This window comes from Bemisia tabaci, chromosome 1 (genome assembly GCF_918797505.1).
Source record: "Bemisia tabaci chromosome 1, PGI_BMITA_v3".
Lineage (NCBI taxonomy): Eukaryota > Metazoa > Arthropoda > Insecta > Hemiptera > Aleyrodidae > Bemisia > Bemisia tabaci.
Genome location: NC_092793.1, coordinates 15,853,902 through 15,872,427, shown reverse-complemented (window position 1 = coordinate 15,872,427; position 18,526 = coordinate 15,853,902). Strand labels below are relative to the sequence as shown.

Genomic DNA, 18,526 nt, shown 5'->3' with positions numbered 1-18,526 from the left:
TGTTTAAAGGTATGCCGTTGAATTTTACCGGAAATTTGTTACAATTGTCCTTTTTATGATACTATGTTATAGGATCTTTAAGCCTCCCGTAATCACTAAGTAAAAAAAGTGGGGCCTTGTGAGGGAAGGAGCCGTTTAAGGAAAGTCGTTCCTGAATACGATCCTGAGTAGTTCTCCGGTACTTCTCTCAGAGTGATCATATTTATTTATTTTTTTGAATTGGCGGCGTTGCATGTTCACGTCAGATTTGAGAGGCGTCAGAGGAGTGATGCGCGGACTCAAATGACGGGAAAAATCTAATTTCTCGGCGCTAAGCCGCAGCAAATGACTTCACGCCGCGCCGCGGCGCGGACGCCCGGCACCTCGCCGTGGTTAGACGGCTGACGACGCGGATGGCGTTAGGCGTTAGGACTCTGGGGACCGGATCAGAGACGTCCTCCACCCCCTCCTCCCCCTCCTCTCATTCGCACCCTCCCGTCACGATCAGGTTCCCAGATCGTCTCGTCAACTTTCCGTGCTTTGCTGTGATTTACGAGTAGGAAAATTGCTGATTTTCAGCATGATTCGGCAACACTGCGCGACAACTTTCCTCCGCTCCTCACACTGCGTCTGCCCGCCTATCCAGATCCATCTGCCTCGAATTAAAATATAAACAAATGTCATTCAAATTCGGCTTCTTGATTTTTTTTATCTCAAATGTTGTCAGGTTTGGTCCACTTGGGCATTTTCCACGAAATCTCATCATAAGTGCAAGACCGGTACACCCTGCAGAGTACTTGTATATGGAAGAGTATTGCCATGTCCGTGCCGATTCTGATTGGTTCATCAATTTTATGCTCCCCATGGAACTCTTTATTGGCCCAATGTAAAGAGAGTCGATCAAGAGGAATTCGTATTATCGGGTACAAAATGGATTATAATCACACTAAAAGTGTAATTTTCGGCAGAAATATCAATCAAAGTTTGGTCAGAACTCAATTATTCAGACATTGAAAATAAGAAAATACAAAAATCTCTGTCACATCCAGAGCTCTGTCACCATCTTGTTTGTCAATGGGTAAAAACTAGGAGAGAAAGTGATACCATCAACCATGAAAGCTTAAAACTTGCCGACCAGTGGGAGAGCGGCACACTTTTTCTGTAGTAAAAGGATTGAGATGGCAATACTCTCCCATACATATGTGCTCTTGGTACATCAGGAAGGTGCGTACCAGTACCTTGGTACTCTAAAACTAAAATTGTAAATACAGATTGCACGGACGCTGTTATAGTAGTGACATCAACACGGTCGTTCAGAAAAATGACCTCTTTTCGCAATAAAGGCCTCCAAAATATCAAATACGTACGACCATGCTGACCAACATTCGCTTTTTAAAGCATAAGTAGCAGAAGACAGGGATAGTAAAAGAGAAAAGACTTGGTGATCGCATTAGTTTCCCTTCAGTCTTCAGTGTATGCAACACGAGCGCCTAGGTGGGCGAATAGTGGTATCACCTAAAATAAGTTACCACTCCGCAGAAGACATCTCGAAAACATCATTTTTCGAATAAGGAGAGGTAACTTGAACTCATTTTTAGTTTCCCTTCATTTTCGAGCGTAGGCAACACGAGCCCCTTGGTGATCAAATGGTCGTATCACTTTAAAGAAGTCATCATCACTCAGGGCACGTCTCAGAATATCCGAAAAAAATTCTCATTTTTAAGGCATAATAATTGAAAGCCATTGAGATTTTTTTTTATGTATATTCTTAGAGGTGCTTGCAAACTTCTTAGAAGTTTTTGAAAGATAATTGAATTCTTTTGATTGCACCGACTATAACTGCTTGAAAATCTCATTTGGGCGTATTCTTAGTTTTCGTTTTAAAAATCAGTCTTGAGCCCTGTTCTTCTAAGTGAAATTTCCTAGCTTTTCGCGAGGGTATCTTGTTATAATCTCGAACAATTTACTGCGAACAGTTTAATCGCAGGGAGTGTGATTGAAAATGTATACAAAACTTTTCTTGGATGTTACCGATGGCATTTCTCATGCTATGCATCATACGGTTGGGAACAATCTTCGGGCAGTATTATAAGGGATGGTGCAACTTGGCGACGCCGATTATCATCAACTTCTAATTTTTCCAGCATTAACATGACAAATCTATCACATAGCCTCATGGTTTTCTCATCATTCTGGTGAAAGTTATAAGTACTTTAAAATAAGTAGAAAGGGCTTACGCAGCGCAGTGGAAGCCAATCATGGCCGGATTTACTTACTTGCCGCCCATGGGCCACCTGTATTTTGCCGCCCCCTTCTCATTCGTTTTGAAACATCAATAAAAACCATCAAGTGAACTTGCCGGAGGGGGAGAGGCGTATAAGACGCGTTTACTCGTGTTGGTCAAATTTTTTGCAAAAGCCCTGTCAACACTACTAGCAAAAGTTCACGGAACTTGGCGCGAAAGTTAAGTTCCGTAAACCTATCTCTGTATGGACAAGGCCCTCCATTTATAAAAAATGAACCAAAAAATTACGAAAGAACAAACATAAATGTGGTTTAGTAATTTTAACTTCCGCCGCCGCGCCGCGCTGACCGCACTGTGTTTGGCGCGATGCGTGAAGTATTCCTACAGTCTTACATGCGCTGTGCGTTTCGGGCCGACCGCTGCTGCACGCACTGTGTTTGACGCAATGCGTGAAGTATTCATGCAGTCTTGTAGGCGCTAATATGTGTTACATGCCGACCGCCGCTATTTCATTTCACGTTCTCGTCATCATTGCTCTCTGCGCCGCGCCGTTCCAGGCCAAATTCCGTGTTCGGTTTCTCTCTTAGTCTTAACTCGACTAATTAAAGGTGCTGTCTATTGTATTACAGAAGGACGACACAATTAGAGATATACTCTCAGGAAATGAGAGATTTTGTCACCTTTTCTCGTTCGTATTTTTTTCTTCTGAATTCGATTTTTCTTAATGGCTATTTTTAAAAAAAAATTGCAAAATTTGCCGCCCCCTAAATTTGCCGCCATGGGCCGCGGCCCATGTGGCCACCCCCTTAATCCGGCCCTGAAGCCAATAAGTGTAATTTCAGCTCAAAAGAATATGATTTCGAACTGAAACATGAGCAGTAATATCTATAGAATTCGTAGGTGTGGGTAAGGAGGGGGGAGAGAGAGAACGGGGAGTTTTACCTTTCGGTTCTACATTTTAAGGGTCTTCTATCATATGACGAATTTATTGGATTGAAAAATCAATTTTAATGCGCTTCCTTTGCAAGCACGAGTGAACTTAATCGTATAGTTATCATTGCGGGGTGGGTCTGAATTTATAATTGATCGTATAATTGGACGAAAATTTCTAGCAACGTTTACAAAAGTCTTAAACACAGGAACCAATCAGAAATGGATTCGCATCGTCTTTTCTGTCAATATAATGGGACTCTAGGACTTATTACTGCTGTTTTTTTCTGAGATGACGTCATTTTTTGCGCATGTACTGCTTCCTCATCCTCATTATTCTTGGTTTTTTTTTCAAAATTGAGACGAATTTAGCTGTTACAAGTCGTGTGCTAGGAAAACTCGATTTCGAAAATTTGGGTGTTGCTACTCTCCCCGCGGGGCAACACGGGGGCGCACCGGTGGAAAGCGTGTTGTGACATCACCAACTGCAGCAGCGTGCAGCGGAGCACACTGCACGAGTCGGTGGGAAGCAGAGCACGATCAGATCCGATCGGTGGACAGCTTTCCGCTCCAGTTGCCGGAGTGCCGCGCCGCGCGCGCGCCGTGCTGATCACGGGGCAGCCTTTTTTCACGCGAACCCTCCACGACCAGCGATCGCGCCATCAGCGCCGCGCGTTCCGCCTTCCCTTCAGAATCCGGGGAAATAAGCCGCACCATCCGGAAATTTGAGCTCTTCCTCAAGACTGGCCTTGGAGCCGATCTCTCACCGCGCGCCACCATTACCCGCCGTTCACGTTCCAACCCACTCGCATGTTGTAATGTTACGCAAGTCCATGCACGGAGGAAAAACTTCGTGCATGGGACCCGAAGTTGAGGTCATGTGGATCTCTGAAGTTTTCGGATCACAAATCCGAAAACTTGAGGCCCAGCTGCCGAAGTTCGGGTCAGACATCTGAATTACATCAGTATGTACCGGAGTACTTCATATGCGTGACCCGAACCCTTCAGCATACCGAAGTACTTCAGAACTCCGACCGAACTTTGGCAGCTCGACCTCAAGTTTTCGGATGCGTGATCAGAAAACTTCAGAGATTCATATGACCTCAACTTCGGGTCCCATGCACGAAGTTTTTCTCGCCGTGTGGACCACCAGGCAGTCCAGGATCTAAGATGAAATTTCAGCAAATTTCGATTAATTTTTACCTTTCGGCAAGTCATAATGAAGCTCTTGCATGTATCAGGAATTTAAGATTCAAGCCCTGAAGCCTTTGTAAATTTTCCCCAGAAACACGACTGTGCCAAACGGAAAAAAAAACTTCGTGCATGGGACCCGAAGTTGAGGTCATATGGATCTCTGAAGTTTTCTGATCACGCATCCGAAAACTTGAGATCGAGCTGCTGAAGTTCGGGTCAGACATCGAGGCACTTGGGTATGTACCGGAGTACTTCAGATGTATGACCCGAACCCTTCGGTATACATCGAAGTACTTCAGATGTTTGACCCGAACTTCGACAGCTCGACCTCAAGTTTTTAGATACGTGATCCGTAAATTTCAGAGATCCATATGACCTCAACTTCGAGTCCCACGCACGAAGTTTTTTTCTCCGTGAACTGGTTAACTTTGAAACGAACTCCAAAACTTCAAAATAGCTCTCAAGTTGAAGACGTAATGGAGGGTACACCCCACGCACCCACGATATCCTGCAGGCTTATTGTTGAAATTGATAGACAAAGCTATAGACAAGAAGGACGAAAGGGCTATTGAGAAATCCTATCGGTGGAAGCGGGTGGTTGTAATGGACGAAGAAGGTAGATAATAGACTAATGAACGGCAACCCACGATGTGAAAGACCCTATAATTAGTCCATCATTTTCTCCTTACTCATTATGAACTAGAGTACCTATATTGAGAGAGTATGGCCACTGGGCCCCATGGAGAGGCCTAGGACCCAAAAATGGCGGTGCTTTGTTTTGGTTTTTGTGGATGGGAGGGGGGTCATTGCCAACTTTTGACGGTTATTACCAACCGCACTTGCTGCCAACCTTACTACATCTAAGATAATTTTTCTCAAAAATTGCACACGATTAGCCTTAAAAATATGTAAAGATGTCGCAATGGTGCATTTGAGTAAATTTCTCGTTACGATAAGCAAAGAAAACTACATTTTGAGTCATTTTGCATTACATTACTTTATGGCGTCCGCCATTTTTGGGTCCTAAAGGCTCCATTTAGCCTAAGATGGCTGAGCCAATCAGAGGTGGTAACTTCAGTGGCCATACTCTCTCAATATAGGTACTCTAATATGAACCATCCATTTCAACCAATAGGATCACTCCGTACTCCGTACGGAGTTTGATTCAGCAGGCCAATTTCCTAAAGCCCGTGTCATCGTCAGACCTGAAGTAACTGTGAAAAAAGCTTGGTATTAACGAGTGATACTTTAAATTTTCAACGAATTTAAGGTCGCATTCAACAGTCCTCATTAGCACCTTCACTCATATTGGTCCATTATCAAACATTCCAAGACAAGAGGTCAACCCTCACCTCGGCAGTCAAGCTGTTCTAATCATATCCTGCCACTTAGCGGTTTTTGTTTTTTCCCTTCCTTCCGCGATGCTCCGTTCTATTCCTGGTCGATAAAAAAAACAGACGATTGGACTCACAGTGGAAAAGGATAGAAAGCGCGAACAAAGAGACCGAGGAAAGAGTGATCACAATAACTGCCGAAAACAAGTTTAATGAAACTCGCTACTTATTGATCAAGGTCGGATCTGTTTTTGCTCGCCACGAAACAGCATGTGCATTATATAATTCGCTTCACAAGCCTGGGAAGCGGGCACCTAACCCGCGGGGCGTTTCTTGTCGACGCCTCCATTGCATTTCGTTCACCTGGTTTTATCTTCACACTTCACTTTTTTTTAATTTTTTATTTTCGATATCATTGGACCAAACCTAAATATTCGCTGACATGCTGCGACAACACAGTGGCCGAGTTAATTTTAAATATTCAATTCAGATTCGAATCAGGACCGCTGCCTTTCCGGTTTCAATATTCGAATACAGAAGTCTTGACTCTACGCAGAAAGCGGCCTTGGCCTATACATACACTGCTAAGAATTTCGAAGTAAAAACCGGAGTGCATTTAATCCTCGAGCCTATTTCGCTTTAAAAAAACTCGGGTGATTCGAACGAGAGGTGAAATTCGTTACGTAAGAGCGAAGCCAACTCCGCAAGAAGAGTCGATGCCTCTCTGTAAGAGGAGTTTTTACTCTACAAAGAGAGTATATTCCGATCTGTGCCCATATTACTCCAGTTTTTCACGCTGAAAAAAGTTACGGGCTGTATGAACATACCACCTATTCCGGACTCAGAAGTTGAAAGTTCCGGGTGCTGGAGCGGTGGCCTCGACTGCTCCGTGTTGGATTTAAACTCACTAGAATAGAACTGAAAAAATTATTAAAAACTCCCTATTGAGCTGCAAACTTTGAGCTGGCATCTCTGTCTTTGGATTGACATTATTTTCCTAAATATTCGTAGGACACTCATCCGAGAAGACACACCAATATCTCGATTGAAGGGCTCCTAGGACAAGGCGCATAAGTGCAGTTTTCGGAAAAATTGAGATATTCATTATCTCGAGTAAAAGTACTTAATCTGTATGCATATTTTGTGAAAAATTAGCTCCAAAATTCCAGTTTTTAAGCATCAAATAATCAGTTTGAACTTTTTTTCTAGGATCCATGCAATGTCAAAACTTCAAACACGTATTTCTCGAAGTAGCTGAAACTGAATTTATGCGCCTTGTCCTCCAAGCCCCTCAATTACAAGATTTTTGGCGCCGGAGGCTCAGCGAGCTGATTATTGAAATTGATAGACAAAATTATAGACAAAGAAGACATAATGAGTAAAGAGCGATCCGATTGTTTGAAATGGGTGGTTTTTATAGACTGATGGGGTAAATGATGGACTAACTATCGGGTCTCTCGTGGGTTGCCGTTAGTTAGTCTATTACCTACGTCCTTCGTCTATTGCAACCACCCGCCTCCACCAATAGGATCCCTCCATATCCTTTTTGTCTTCTTTGTCTATTGCTATGTCCATCAATTTCAATAATCAGCTCGCTGCATTTCCTCTGGAGGCTCACATAAGTTTCTGAGAGAAGTGCGGGCGAGGAATCCAACCAGACTATGCGAAATAGGAAGGCACAAAAGAACTTGCATACAGGTGCAAGGCCGTTGGCGCAAACTGGTGCATCACGTTGCCAGAAGTGTCAAGAAAGTCCATCTCGGTCGTTCGGAGACTCTTTTAAAATCCCAAGCACCTGGCAACGTTGCAGAGGATCCGATCGGAAATTAATTACGCGGTCGATGAAATGAATGCGGCTTCGCCAGAGTGGCATAATCATGACTCACGATTTATAACTCATTTTTTCTGGTCCATTAGCCGGCTAAAGGTGCTGAACGGTGTTCTTCGAGGATTATCATTTTGCGCGATTACATGCTCGCGCCGCGGTCCGGTGGGTGCCGTCGCTGTCCCTGGACCAGGGGTTCCTCTTCGAGTCCCGGAACCTTGCGTAATCGGAAGGAGGAATTTTGCCTTGAGGCTCGTCTGCAATTCAGCGCTGTGGCCCGCGAAATATTTTCGTCAAGCTAGAGCTTCCAAGGAAGACAGCGACGTAATCGTTGAAAAACGTTTGTATTTCAAAAGGATGTACTATTGTACTCCCGTTTGTTTATCGAAAAGAGTTTAGCCCGATAGCGGTTTTTTATTCAAGAGAAAAACATTGTTTACTTGAAGATAGAGAGTTTTTCATTTATTTATTCATTTAGGGAGTCAAACGAGACATTTTTCAAACAGAAGTTTTGTTACTGACGATCAATTTACTATTAACTGAGGGAATGTTTGTTCGTTTCTTGGGATCGAACGTCTTTTTGTCAGTTCGGTTCAATCGTAAAAATCGATCTTACGAACCGAGCGTGCGATCTCACATGTCTACCGACATGGAACTTCAAACGTTTGAGTCATACAAACGAATTTTTTTAGTGTGGCATCTTCCAGGCGTGAGAAGAGCGTCAAATGATCATTAGACAGCTGATAGACATTAGGAGGATTTTAGATGGCATGGTCTGATATCAGGCTGACTGAAGACCAGCTCTATATTCAAATATTTTTAAATTATAAATTGAGATGGGGTCTCTGGAAGAAACTTGAAGCAAGCTCAGGATAAGCTATTGATACAAGGATCGAGGAATTTTTGAAAGTAGGGCGTTTGCGAAGGATTTTTCATTACATTCTACTTTTTCCTACACGAAACTGATCGTACACAGTAAAAAAAGTACCCAAAATTGTGTGTTAATACAAAAAGTAGGGTACAAAGGGACCTAAACGCTCATTACATTAATCTAGAATTTCTTTGGGGGTACATTGACCGCTTCTTTCACTTGAAAATCAACCTCGTTAAAATTCAGGGACGGGCATCTAGGATCGAACTTCGTATTATATATATCATATTCTGCCGTGATTAGGGCCGGATTTACCTACTTGCTGCCCATGGGCCGCCTGTTTGCCGCCCCCTTCTTATTCGTTTTGAAACATCAATAAAAACCATCAAGTGAACGTGCCGGAGGGGGAGGGGTGCATAACACGCGTTTACTCGTGTTGGACACATTTTTTGCGAAAGCCCTGTCAACACTACTAGCAAAAGTTCTCGGAACTTTGCGCAAAAGTTAAGTTCCGTAACCCTATCTCTGTGTGAACAAGGCCTTCCATTTGTAAGAAATGAACGTAAAAATTATGCAAGAACAAACATAAATGTGGTTTAATAATTTTACCTTCTGCCGCGCCGCCGCGAACGCACCGTGTTTGACGCAATGCGTGAAGTATTCATAAAGTCTTGTAGGCGCTATGCGTTTCACGTCGACTGCTGAGTGCTGCTGACCGCACTATGTTTGACGCAATGCGTGAAGTATTCATGCAGTCTTGTAGGTGCTAATATGTGTTACATGCCGACCGCCGCGCTGAGGGCTTCTCCTTTTCATCTCAAGTCTTCGTCATCATTGCTCTCTGCGCCGCGCCGCTCCATGCCAAATTGCGTGTTTGGTTTCTCTCTTAACTCGACAAATTAAAGGTGCTGTATCTTGTGTCACCGAAAGACGACAAAATTAGAAATTACTATACCTCAGGAAATGAGAGATTTTGTCGCCTTTTTTCGTTTGTAATTTTTTTTCTGAATCCGATTTTTTTTTATACCTACATTTAAAAGAAATTGCAAAATTTGCCGTCCCTAAATTTGTCGCCATGGGCCGCGGCCCATGTGGCCACCCCCTGAAATCGGCCCGGCCGTGATAAGGAAAAACGACGTATAAGCCTTCAGGCGTTGCCAAATTTCTTTAGGCAAATCGCGAATTTCCAGGAAACTTGGTGCATATTTTTCCTCCAAGTTCTCAGATAATTTTGGATGTAATTTGATCTAAAGTGTCTGAAAATTTCAAGGAAATATATTCATAACTTTTCTCAAAAAGAAACATTTAATCGGAGACAATTTGGCAACTCTCGCCTGTTCGTACGGCGTTCTTCCTTTGCACGGCAGTATTGGTGACAGTTCAATGCGCTAGCTACTCGAAAGTTGCAAGTTCTTAGTGACATCTAAAGAAAAAATAGTGCAATAGTCTAGTAGGATACTTTCTTCATCTCCAGATGTCTCAGAGTACAGCCTGCGGTCTTGTTCGATTTCACCGAAAATTCTCCCGATCAACCAAGTCCATTTGGTTGATCTGACCAGAAGAAATTAACCCGAAGTAACCACATGTACAGAAATTCTTGACTGCGTGTACCATCGGTGAGCGCCGATGAACGTCAAGCCAAATTATAGAGCAGAACGAGCCAGCGTAAATTAGGTGGGGTGAAGATGCAGAATCCTTGATTTTTAAAAACAGGGGGCGGGCAACGAAGGGGTGAAAAATAATAGCCCCACTGAGAGAGTACGAAGGGTGAATCGAGAGGCTACCGCAACACACATTCACTTCTTGCAATTTTAAATCGCGCCTCGGATCGGTGAGGGCCATTTACCGTGCCGCGGAAAAAGCTTCGAAACGCGGGCATGTTCTCCGTGGATTAAAAATGCAAATAAATCGGCCCGAGTTGCGGGCCATCAACGTTAATCAGATGGTCAAGCACTCGATTAAGTGCGTCCGTATTCTTTTCGCCGGCGCGTAATTTGTTCTGCCGGCCAAAGGAACGACGCCCAAGGGTCGCGTTAACCCCCCCCCCCCCCCCCTCATCGCTACGAAGTTGCGTAGCCAGCTGCTCAATTCGCCGGATTTTTGACGCTTGCAAGAATACCGATGAAGGCACGCTGCGCGTCATGACGCCGATTCGATGCCTTCTTGGTTAAAGTGCACAAAAAAATAGTGTACAATACCTGCGTAAAATGGACTTAAAACTATGCCAGAAATTACCATATAAATGGTGTTTTATATTCATTCTTAAATAATTCTGAAATAGTCTGAAATTCTGAAATACTCCGTCCAGTCTTAAACAGCGATAGTGGTAAGTTAACCACTGTGTTCTTACCACTGCATTGGTAATTTTGCTACTACGATAGTAAATTGATTTTTTAACCCTCAACATCTTGACGTGCTATATAGACGGCACATTTTCTGACCTCCAATAAATTTTATGGGATCTTGGGTCATTTGACCCCTCAAAATTCTAGCTTGCCGGATAACGTTCATTTCTAAGCCAGAATGACCTAAAACTTCTTCTAATTTATTTTCATGATACTACTCCTAGGAGGCTTTAGTGACTTCAAAAAGTTAGAAAATTTTAAAAATTTCGGAAAAAAAAAATTTAGGATGTTAAGGGTTGATGATAAAAGCACTACTTATCGATGGTTATTGAGCACTCGCTTGAAACATCACTGTCATAGTAATTTTAACTATAGTTTCTTTTCAGTGTATAACAAGAGTTTTGCCATGTCTACACAGCTCTAAGGTGAACTAATTTTAGGGCTTTCAGATGGTTCACATGAGTTTAGTGTTAATTAATCCAACCAAGAGGAATTTGTATTTTCTAAAGAGAAAGTAATGATACCTATAGAAACAGTTTAATTATTGGCAAAAATATCAATGAAAGTTTGTTTCTTAGATCTCATGTTTTCAGAGCTAAAAATTAGAAATGTCTCCGCACTTTTCATCTTCTATCTGGGTTGGAGGATAGACAGCAGATCAGAGGCTGCGCGAGGTATAAATATCTACTTGTGAGTGCAGTTGATCCAGGTTGGAAGGCACCCTAGCAAGGAAGGCAATAGCGATGTTAAATGGAATCCTCTGGAATCAGCGATTTCGAAAGGTAATAAGAGGAGAATTTACAACGCTGTAATTAAAAGTATTTTAACGTACGGATGTGAAGTTTGGCGGCTGAAGAAACGGACTCAGGATATGCTAAGAGCAACGGAGATTAATTTCTGGAGGAGGTCGGCAGGAATTTCTAGGAGAGATCGGGTCCGTAATGATAGAGTGCGTCAGATCATAGAAGTCGAAAATGACATCGTATTCGACGTCATGACCAAACTGTTTGTCTGTACGATCATGTTAACAGAGTGACCGAGGAGAGGTTGACAAAGAAATGCTTGGTTATGTGTGCCTGGAAGGAAACGAAGGGGACGCTTAGTGGAAGGGTGGCGACAGGGGGTTTTAAATGAAATGCGGGAGTGCCAACCCCCTGACAGGTTGTGGAGGACCGGGTACCGTGGCGGTTAGGTGTCGCAGAGCGCCAGAGAGCGCTGTGAAAGCGACTCTTATATGTGTATTTCACTGTCACTCCTTTGTATTCACTGTATCATATTGTCAGCTCACGTTCGGTCTCCAAGGCTATGTAAGCGCTTAAAACTTGCAAACCAATCGGAAAATGGCACAGTTATTCTAAAATTCATATGCTCAAAGGATTCAGAAGGCAATACTGTCTCTATTAACGCAATAATTATTACCAATCGCAAGAATTGCGATAAGGGCAAAAATAGCGATTTATTGCAGTCCCTCTTTTGGTATAACCTCTTTTGCTCCCTCTCCGCACAAAGTTTTAGTTCAATTTTATTAGCATTGAATTTGAGAGTGAAAAAGGTCTAAAGTCATTTTTACATATTTTCTGTGAGAACTGCACGGCAAAGTCACCGATTCAAATGATCAAATGTAGTTGCACGGTGATCTGATTTATAAAAATTGTGGAGTGATTTTTCTCAAATGAAGGAAATAATACCAAAGAAGATCGTCAAAAAGTTTTGTATGTTAGATAAGTTGATGGGTGCAACACAGTAGTGTGCCTGTGCAAAGAAGTTTTGAGATCCATTAGAATTTCTTAACTTTTATACGAATAGGATATTATTCTTGAATATTTCTGTCTCTGAAAAAAATGCAGCGCATGTGACTTGTCACCAATTAAATTTTTCGGATGCGGAAAGGTACTGATGCAAAGCAAACTCTCGTATTATTTCTATCTTTTTTTTTCATGGGCTTGGAAATCGGCAAAGGTTAGAGAGTGAGTGTGGTTTTACAGATCCGCAGCGAACAATGCAAAAAAATTTCAAATCCCCTTCAAAAACAAACGATACGACAAGCATAACTTTTCAGCGCGTTGCCAGCCGCAATTGAATACGAACACACGCTTACGAGCACGTCCTGCGGCGCGACTTTCATCTCACTTGAATTTGATGCTATAAGTGGGAAAAAAGAGTAAATCTATTCCGATATTCCATAGCAGATAGACTTATAGACTGGACTATATACAAAGTAGCTAATACTGTACTTATAAGTAAGTAATAACTAATAGCTGCAGCCGAGATTTGCAGTCCCGGCAGACGAAATTCAGCAGAATATGCTGAATTTTCGGCAATACTGCCGAATTTCGGCAGCCGCGGCCGCTACTTTCGGCTTCAACTGCGAATATTCTCGGGTAACGGATACTACCGCAAAAATTTTTATCGTACACTATACATTTTGAATGATGTGACCCAACGCGAAACAAATTCAAATGAGTATCCATACACCCTACCTGCCACACCATCATTTCGTTCACCTCCAGGCCTTAATTTGATCCACGGTAACAACTGTTGATCCGGCACTCTGTCGAGGGGCTTCCAAGGAACGGATTTCCGCAAAATTTTCCATCGAATCAATCGTAATCCCCTAAACCTATAAGAAAAGGATACGACCCGCACAACACATCCACCCGTCTCTAATTTTCTATCGAGACATACACATTGTATGCGAATCGGAAACAAATTCGCTTCAAAGCACTTCAAAGCATGTTGTGTTCTTTCCATTATTGCCCTATTTTCAAATAGCACCTCCCTCTTATTCTGCCGCACTATGGAAGAACGCCGTAAGAACATTCGAGAGTAGCCAAATTTCCATCGATAAAATGTTCATTTTTTAGGAAAGTAATGCAAATTTTCCCTTGAAAATTTTAGGACTTTTCGGAAAAATTGCGAGCAAAATTATCTGGAAATTTGGAAGAAAAATATTCACAAGCTTACCAGGAAATTCGTGTTTTATCAAAGGAAACGTTGCAACGCCTAAAGGTTCATACGGCGTTCTTCCTCAGCAAGGCAGTATTGTCAATGAGCTTTCATTACCGAGCGTATTTGACCATATTTGGCATCCATCCTGACGTGCTAAGGAAAAACGACACGTAAACCCTTGGACGATGCAAAATTTCTCTCTATAAACCATAACATTTTATGAAAATTTTATGAATTTTTCTCTGTAAACTTTCCAGAGAATTTCATACATTACTCCACCTATCGTACCGAAAAATTTCAAAGAAAAGCATCCGTGATACACCATATCAATAAATATTTAATCGAGGGCAATATGGTAACATTCGGATGCTTATACGGCGTTTTTACTCGGTGTGACAGCACCGTTTATAGCATCTGTCAGCAATGACAGATTCATACGGTAATACATCAATTTTTGTTGAAGCAATAAACACTAATCGCAAATCGGTTTTATCACGTTCTCTAAGGAAAAACGCCGAAACATTCGAATGTTGCGAAATTTACTTTCAGAAAATATTTATTTCTGAGGAAAGGCATGAACATTTTTCCAGGAAATTGTTAGACACTACCTCAAATTACGAACACGATTCGTAATAATAAGACATTTGGAATAAAATGAGCTTGAATTTTCCCCAAAATTCGTGTTTTGTCTGCGGAAATTTGGCAACGTCTAAAGGTGCACAGGACGTTTTTACTTCGCACAGTAGCACTGGTCTGCTACGCGCTGTGTAAACAAGGACTGTGACCGTAGCATACGTCAATGCCATTGATTTACTAACTGTCACTCCCCACATGGATGCTCATATTCATTTTTAAAAATAACTTTTCTGATGCATGGCTCCTCGAGTCCTCGCTCATACACCACAAGTGATGTCACTTGTAAACTCTCCAGAATTCTCTCAGATATTGGAATGTCAACTCAACAAAAGTTCGACGTCACTCACGATCAGCAACAGGACTGCATTTGCAAAAATCTGTATTTTGAAGGTGAAACTCCCAAACCACACATCTCGCTCCTGTCATACTTCATTTTTAAATGGAGAACTACTCAACGTCGGTTCTTGAAAACTTCCCTGATTTTGTCTCCTCTATGCGAAACGAATTTTGAGAAAAGTTCGAGAAATAATGTTCATTCCTCCTTGAAAAACAAAATAGGAACACTCGTTTTTAAACACCGCAAACGAGAAACGAGATACGTTGTTAAGGTGTTCCAATATTAAAGACACTCATACATTTTAAAAAGCCCACTCTTGAAAATTCTGAACGACACTCCTAAGATGCCATGGTCTTATACTAGACCTTAAAATAATCACGATATATAATTACGTAAGCCCAATACTTCGGGTCAAAAATTAGCGGGGACCGCCGGGGCCAATCCGGGCGCGGGTCCGTCTTAACCGGCTTAACTGTCCCGGACCCCCACTGGCCGGAAAAATAGAGGGACCCCGTGCTCCTTACACCCTTTGAAAGATCGGTTATCCCGTTCGTCCCATCAGGAGATGCGCAATTTCTCGTTAATTCCGAGCGATTTTTTTTCGGTCAGCTGATAATGCGGCTGCCCGAGGCGTTTGTAGTCATGGAAATCCAATGGTCTGTTCAACTTAATAAAGCGAACGTAGAGCAATTTCCTAACTTTTCTCAGAAAACATATTTTATCGGGAGAAACGAGGCAACGTTGGAATGCCCATTCGGCGTCGAAACACAACATGGGTCTTTAAGCCCCAATGTTCAAAGCCGCGATTATCCTAACGCGTGTTCGAATGATCGCGCCGAACACGGTACCGGGTGCGGTCGGCGTCGAACTCATATCAGCGCCTGCAAGACTGCTGGAATACTTCTCGCATTGCGCCAAAGAGTGCGGTCGGCTTCGAGCGATTATTAGCGCCTACAAGACTGCCTGAATACTTCTCGCATTTCACCAAACGTAATGCGAGAGTTATTTGCGATAACTACTCGACTACGGGTAAAGGTACATTGCGCTAGCCGGATTGGAGGTGCATCACACTAAGAAGATGACTCGACACTCGACCGCGCTCCCTTCCCTGGCTTGCTCGACGCTGAAATCGCCGCAAAATTAGGACCACGCTTCATTTCTTATGGCAGTCCCTGCCCGGTTTTTACCACAATTAAAGGGTAAATATGTATCTTGATTGCAACGATTCGGAAACTCGGACGATGTTTAAACGATGCAGGGATTCTGAGACTTGATGCGCGTAAAATTAATTTTAGATTGATAAAAAAAAAAGAATAATAATAATAATAAAAAAACCGAACTAAAACAGAAAATATCACGTCGACATTTTTGACGCTTATATTTGAGATCATTTAGAGAACTGCAGGGAAACTCTTCCAAAAAACTGTTTGTCAGCTATTTAAAAACGGTGATCAAAAATAGTACATAGAAAGTGGTTCATAACGTTGCATTCAGAGATAAATACGCTTTCTTTCGCGTTCAATGCAACCGTCGGCTTTTGAATCCATTCATCTCTGAAATAAGTTGAACATGGTTGTTCTACGATTTTTTACGTGTAGTTTTTTTTTTTTTTTTTTTTCAGTGGTTGGCCACAGGCCCCTAGTCTAAGTAATAAAAGGATTGGACGGATTTCGTGACCTTGAGACTCCCGGCTCCGTCTCTCGGTCCTCCCGTATCCTACGCTTTTGAAAATTGGTCGGCTGGACCCCGCGGCGGCCGGCTCTTCGTCCCTCCGCGGGGTTTCACGGCCCGATCCTCCGGGGTGTTGAAGCCCTTGAAGGGTTTTTTTCGGAAAAACACTCCTGTCCCCTTCCGTCTTTTCGGCTCGGAATTCGGCTCCCGGATGCCTCCGGGCGGCCGGAGCTTAAGTTCCGGGAATTTCCGACTTCGGCCCCCGGATGGGCGCTACGCCTCGGAATGCCGTTTTTTCGACCCCTCGCTTGTCCCCGTTCGTCCTCCGGGCTCCGTCTGTGCGTCGGCCTTGGGTCGTATATGTCGGATATGGTCGGGTTTAGGGATTCCGCCGTCCGGGGGGGGGGGGGAGGGAGGGGGATTTTTCTGTTTTAGGCAAAATCGCCCTGTCTCCCTCCCCGTCACCTTATATTTATACAATTTTTATATTACTTATTTATTATACTCAAGCGGGCAATAAGGCGAAGGCCCATGCAAAAAAGGATTAAAGAGTATGAGAATGCAAAACAGCACCGAACTGGAGTACACGATAAAATTTTAATCACAGAAAAAATAACCAACAGTGCAAACAACAAATTTTTATACAAGAAGATAGGAAAACAAGAATACATTGAAAGCGAAATAACATCAATTAAATAAAAGGACCAGGCCCTGCTTTATGGGTAGAATGTTCAAAAAAGATTAAATCGTCATGGTTCACCTCAGCTAGATGGGATATAGTAGATTTCAGGATCTAAAACAGCATTGAATAAATGAGAAGATCAGGAAAAATTCTCAACGAGTGGTCTTTCAACTAGAGAAGAGAAATGAGAAGGCAGTTAAACTCTCTCTACAAGGAGCGAGAAGGAAAAAAATTGAAAAGAAAAGGAAAAATCGAGTGTCCACTCAGCCGAAGATAGAAGAGACGTAAACGGGCCTAAACTGTTCAAGCTTTTTCCCGATTCTGAGCGACACCTCTTTGCCAATATAGTTAGAGCGGTGCATTGGAAGCTCACGCCTCACACCATCGCGCCTTCAGTTTTGCAGACGCAACACGGACATCCATCAAGTACAAATAGTTGTATCCCTGCGCCGTCATCACCGCGACTACCGCGAGTCCTTTCCCTTGCTACATGTCCATTTTGTGTTGTTTCCGTTTGTCTCATTTGTATTGGTGCTTATTCAAGGGCTACGTTAGCAGTGGCCATTCGAGAAATCGTATGAGAGTGTGTTGGCATTGTCTTCGGCAATATTGCCGGAATTTACAATAAAATGTGGTTCTTAACATGGATTTAAATGGGGAAATGTGCTGATTTTCAGCACTATCTGACAAAAATTTAAATTCTGCGGAAGAAAACATTTCGTATATTGACATACATTAAATAATTTTCAACTTCTTTTAAAATGTGATTCTGTTGTACGAATTTGCTTCATTCGATCAAGAATTTCAACTAAAAGTTCCATGCGTGGAACAAATTCGCTTTCTCACGTAAAAAAATCAATTATATAAGTCCTCTCCACTATACCGTGTGTTCTCCGCAGTTACAATCAGGCAACTTCAAAGTAATGACCAGGGTATGGGTAGGTATTAGATAGATCGGGTCTAGATTTTTAATATTTACCCCACTTCTGAGGGACCTCTCATTGGCAGCATTGCAAGTTCAAGCCTCACGCCTTCGCGCCTTCAGTTTTGCAGACGCAACACGGACATCCATCAAGTGCGAATAGTTGTATCCCTGCGCCGTCATCACTGCGACTACCGCGAGTCCTTTCCCTTGCTACATGTCCATTTGTGTTGTTTCCGTTTGTCTCATTGTATGGTGCTTATTCAAGGGCTACGTTAGCAGTGGCCATTCGAGACTCGTATGAGAGTGTGTTGGCATTGTCTTCGGCAATATTGCCGGAATTACAATAAAATGTGGTTCTTAACATGGATTTAAATGGGGAAATGTGCTGATTTACAGCACTATCTGACAAAAATTTAAATTCTGCGGAAGAAAACATTTCCTATATTGACATACATTAAATAATTTTCAACTTCTTTTAAAATGTGATTCTGTTGTACGAATTTGCTTCATTCGATCAAGAATTTCAACTAAAAGTTCCATGCGTGGAACAAATTCGCTTTCTCACGTAAAAAAATCAATTATATAAGTCCTCTCCACTATACC

At 42.5% G+C, this 18,526-nt stretch overlaps 1 protein-coding gene across 1 annotated transcript in view; it reads right to left on the bottom strand.

Moving 5' to 3' along the window:
* LOC109040367 (uncharacterized) overlaps positions 1-13,386 on the bottom strand; it is a 57,110-nt gene extending 43,724 nt beyond the window's left edge. The window contains exon 1 of the mRNA XM_019056302.2: positions 13,204-13,386. Coding sequence (XP_018911847.1) covers positions 13,204-13,218 — 15 coding nt within the window. The 5' untranslated portion in view covers positions 13,219-13,386. The remainder of the gene's footprint in view (positions 1-13,203) is intronic.
* Positions 13,387-18,526: the final 5,140 nt, after the last annotated feature.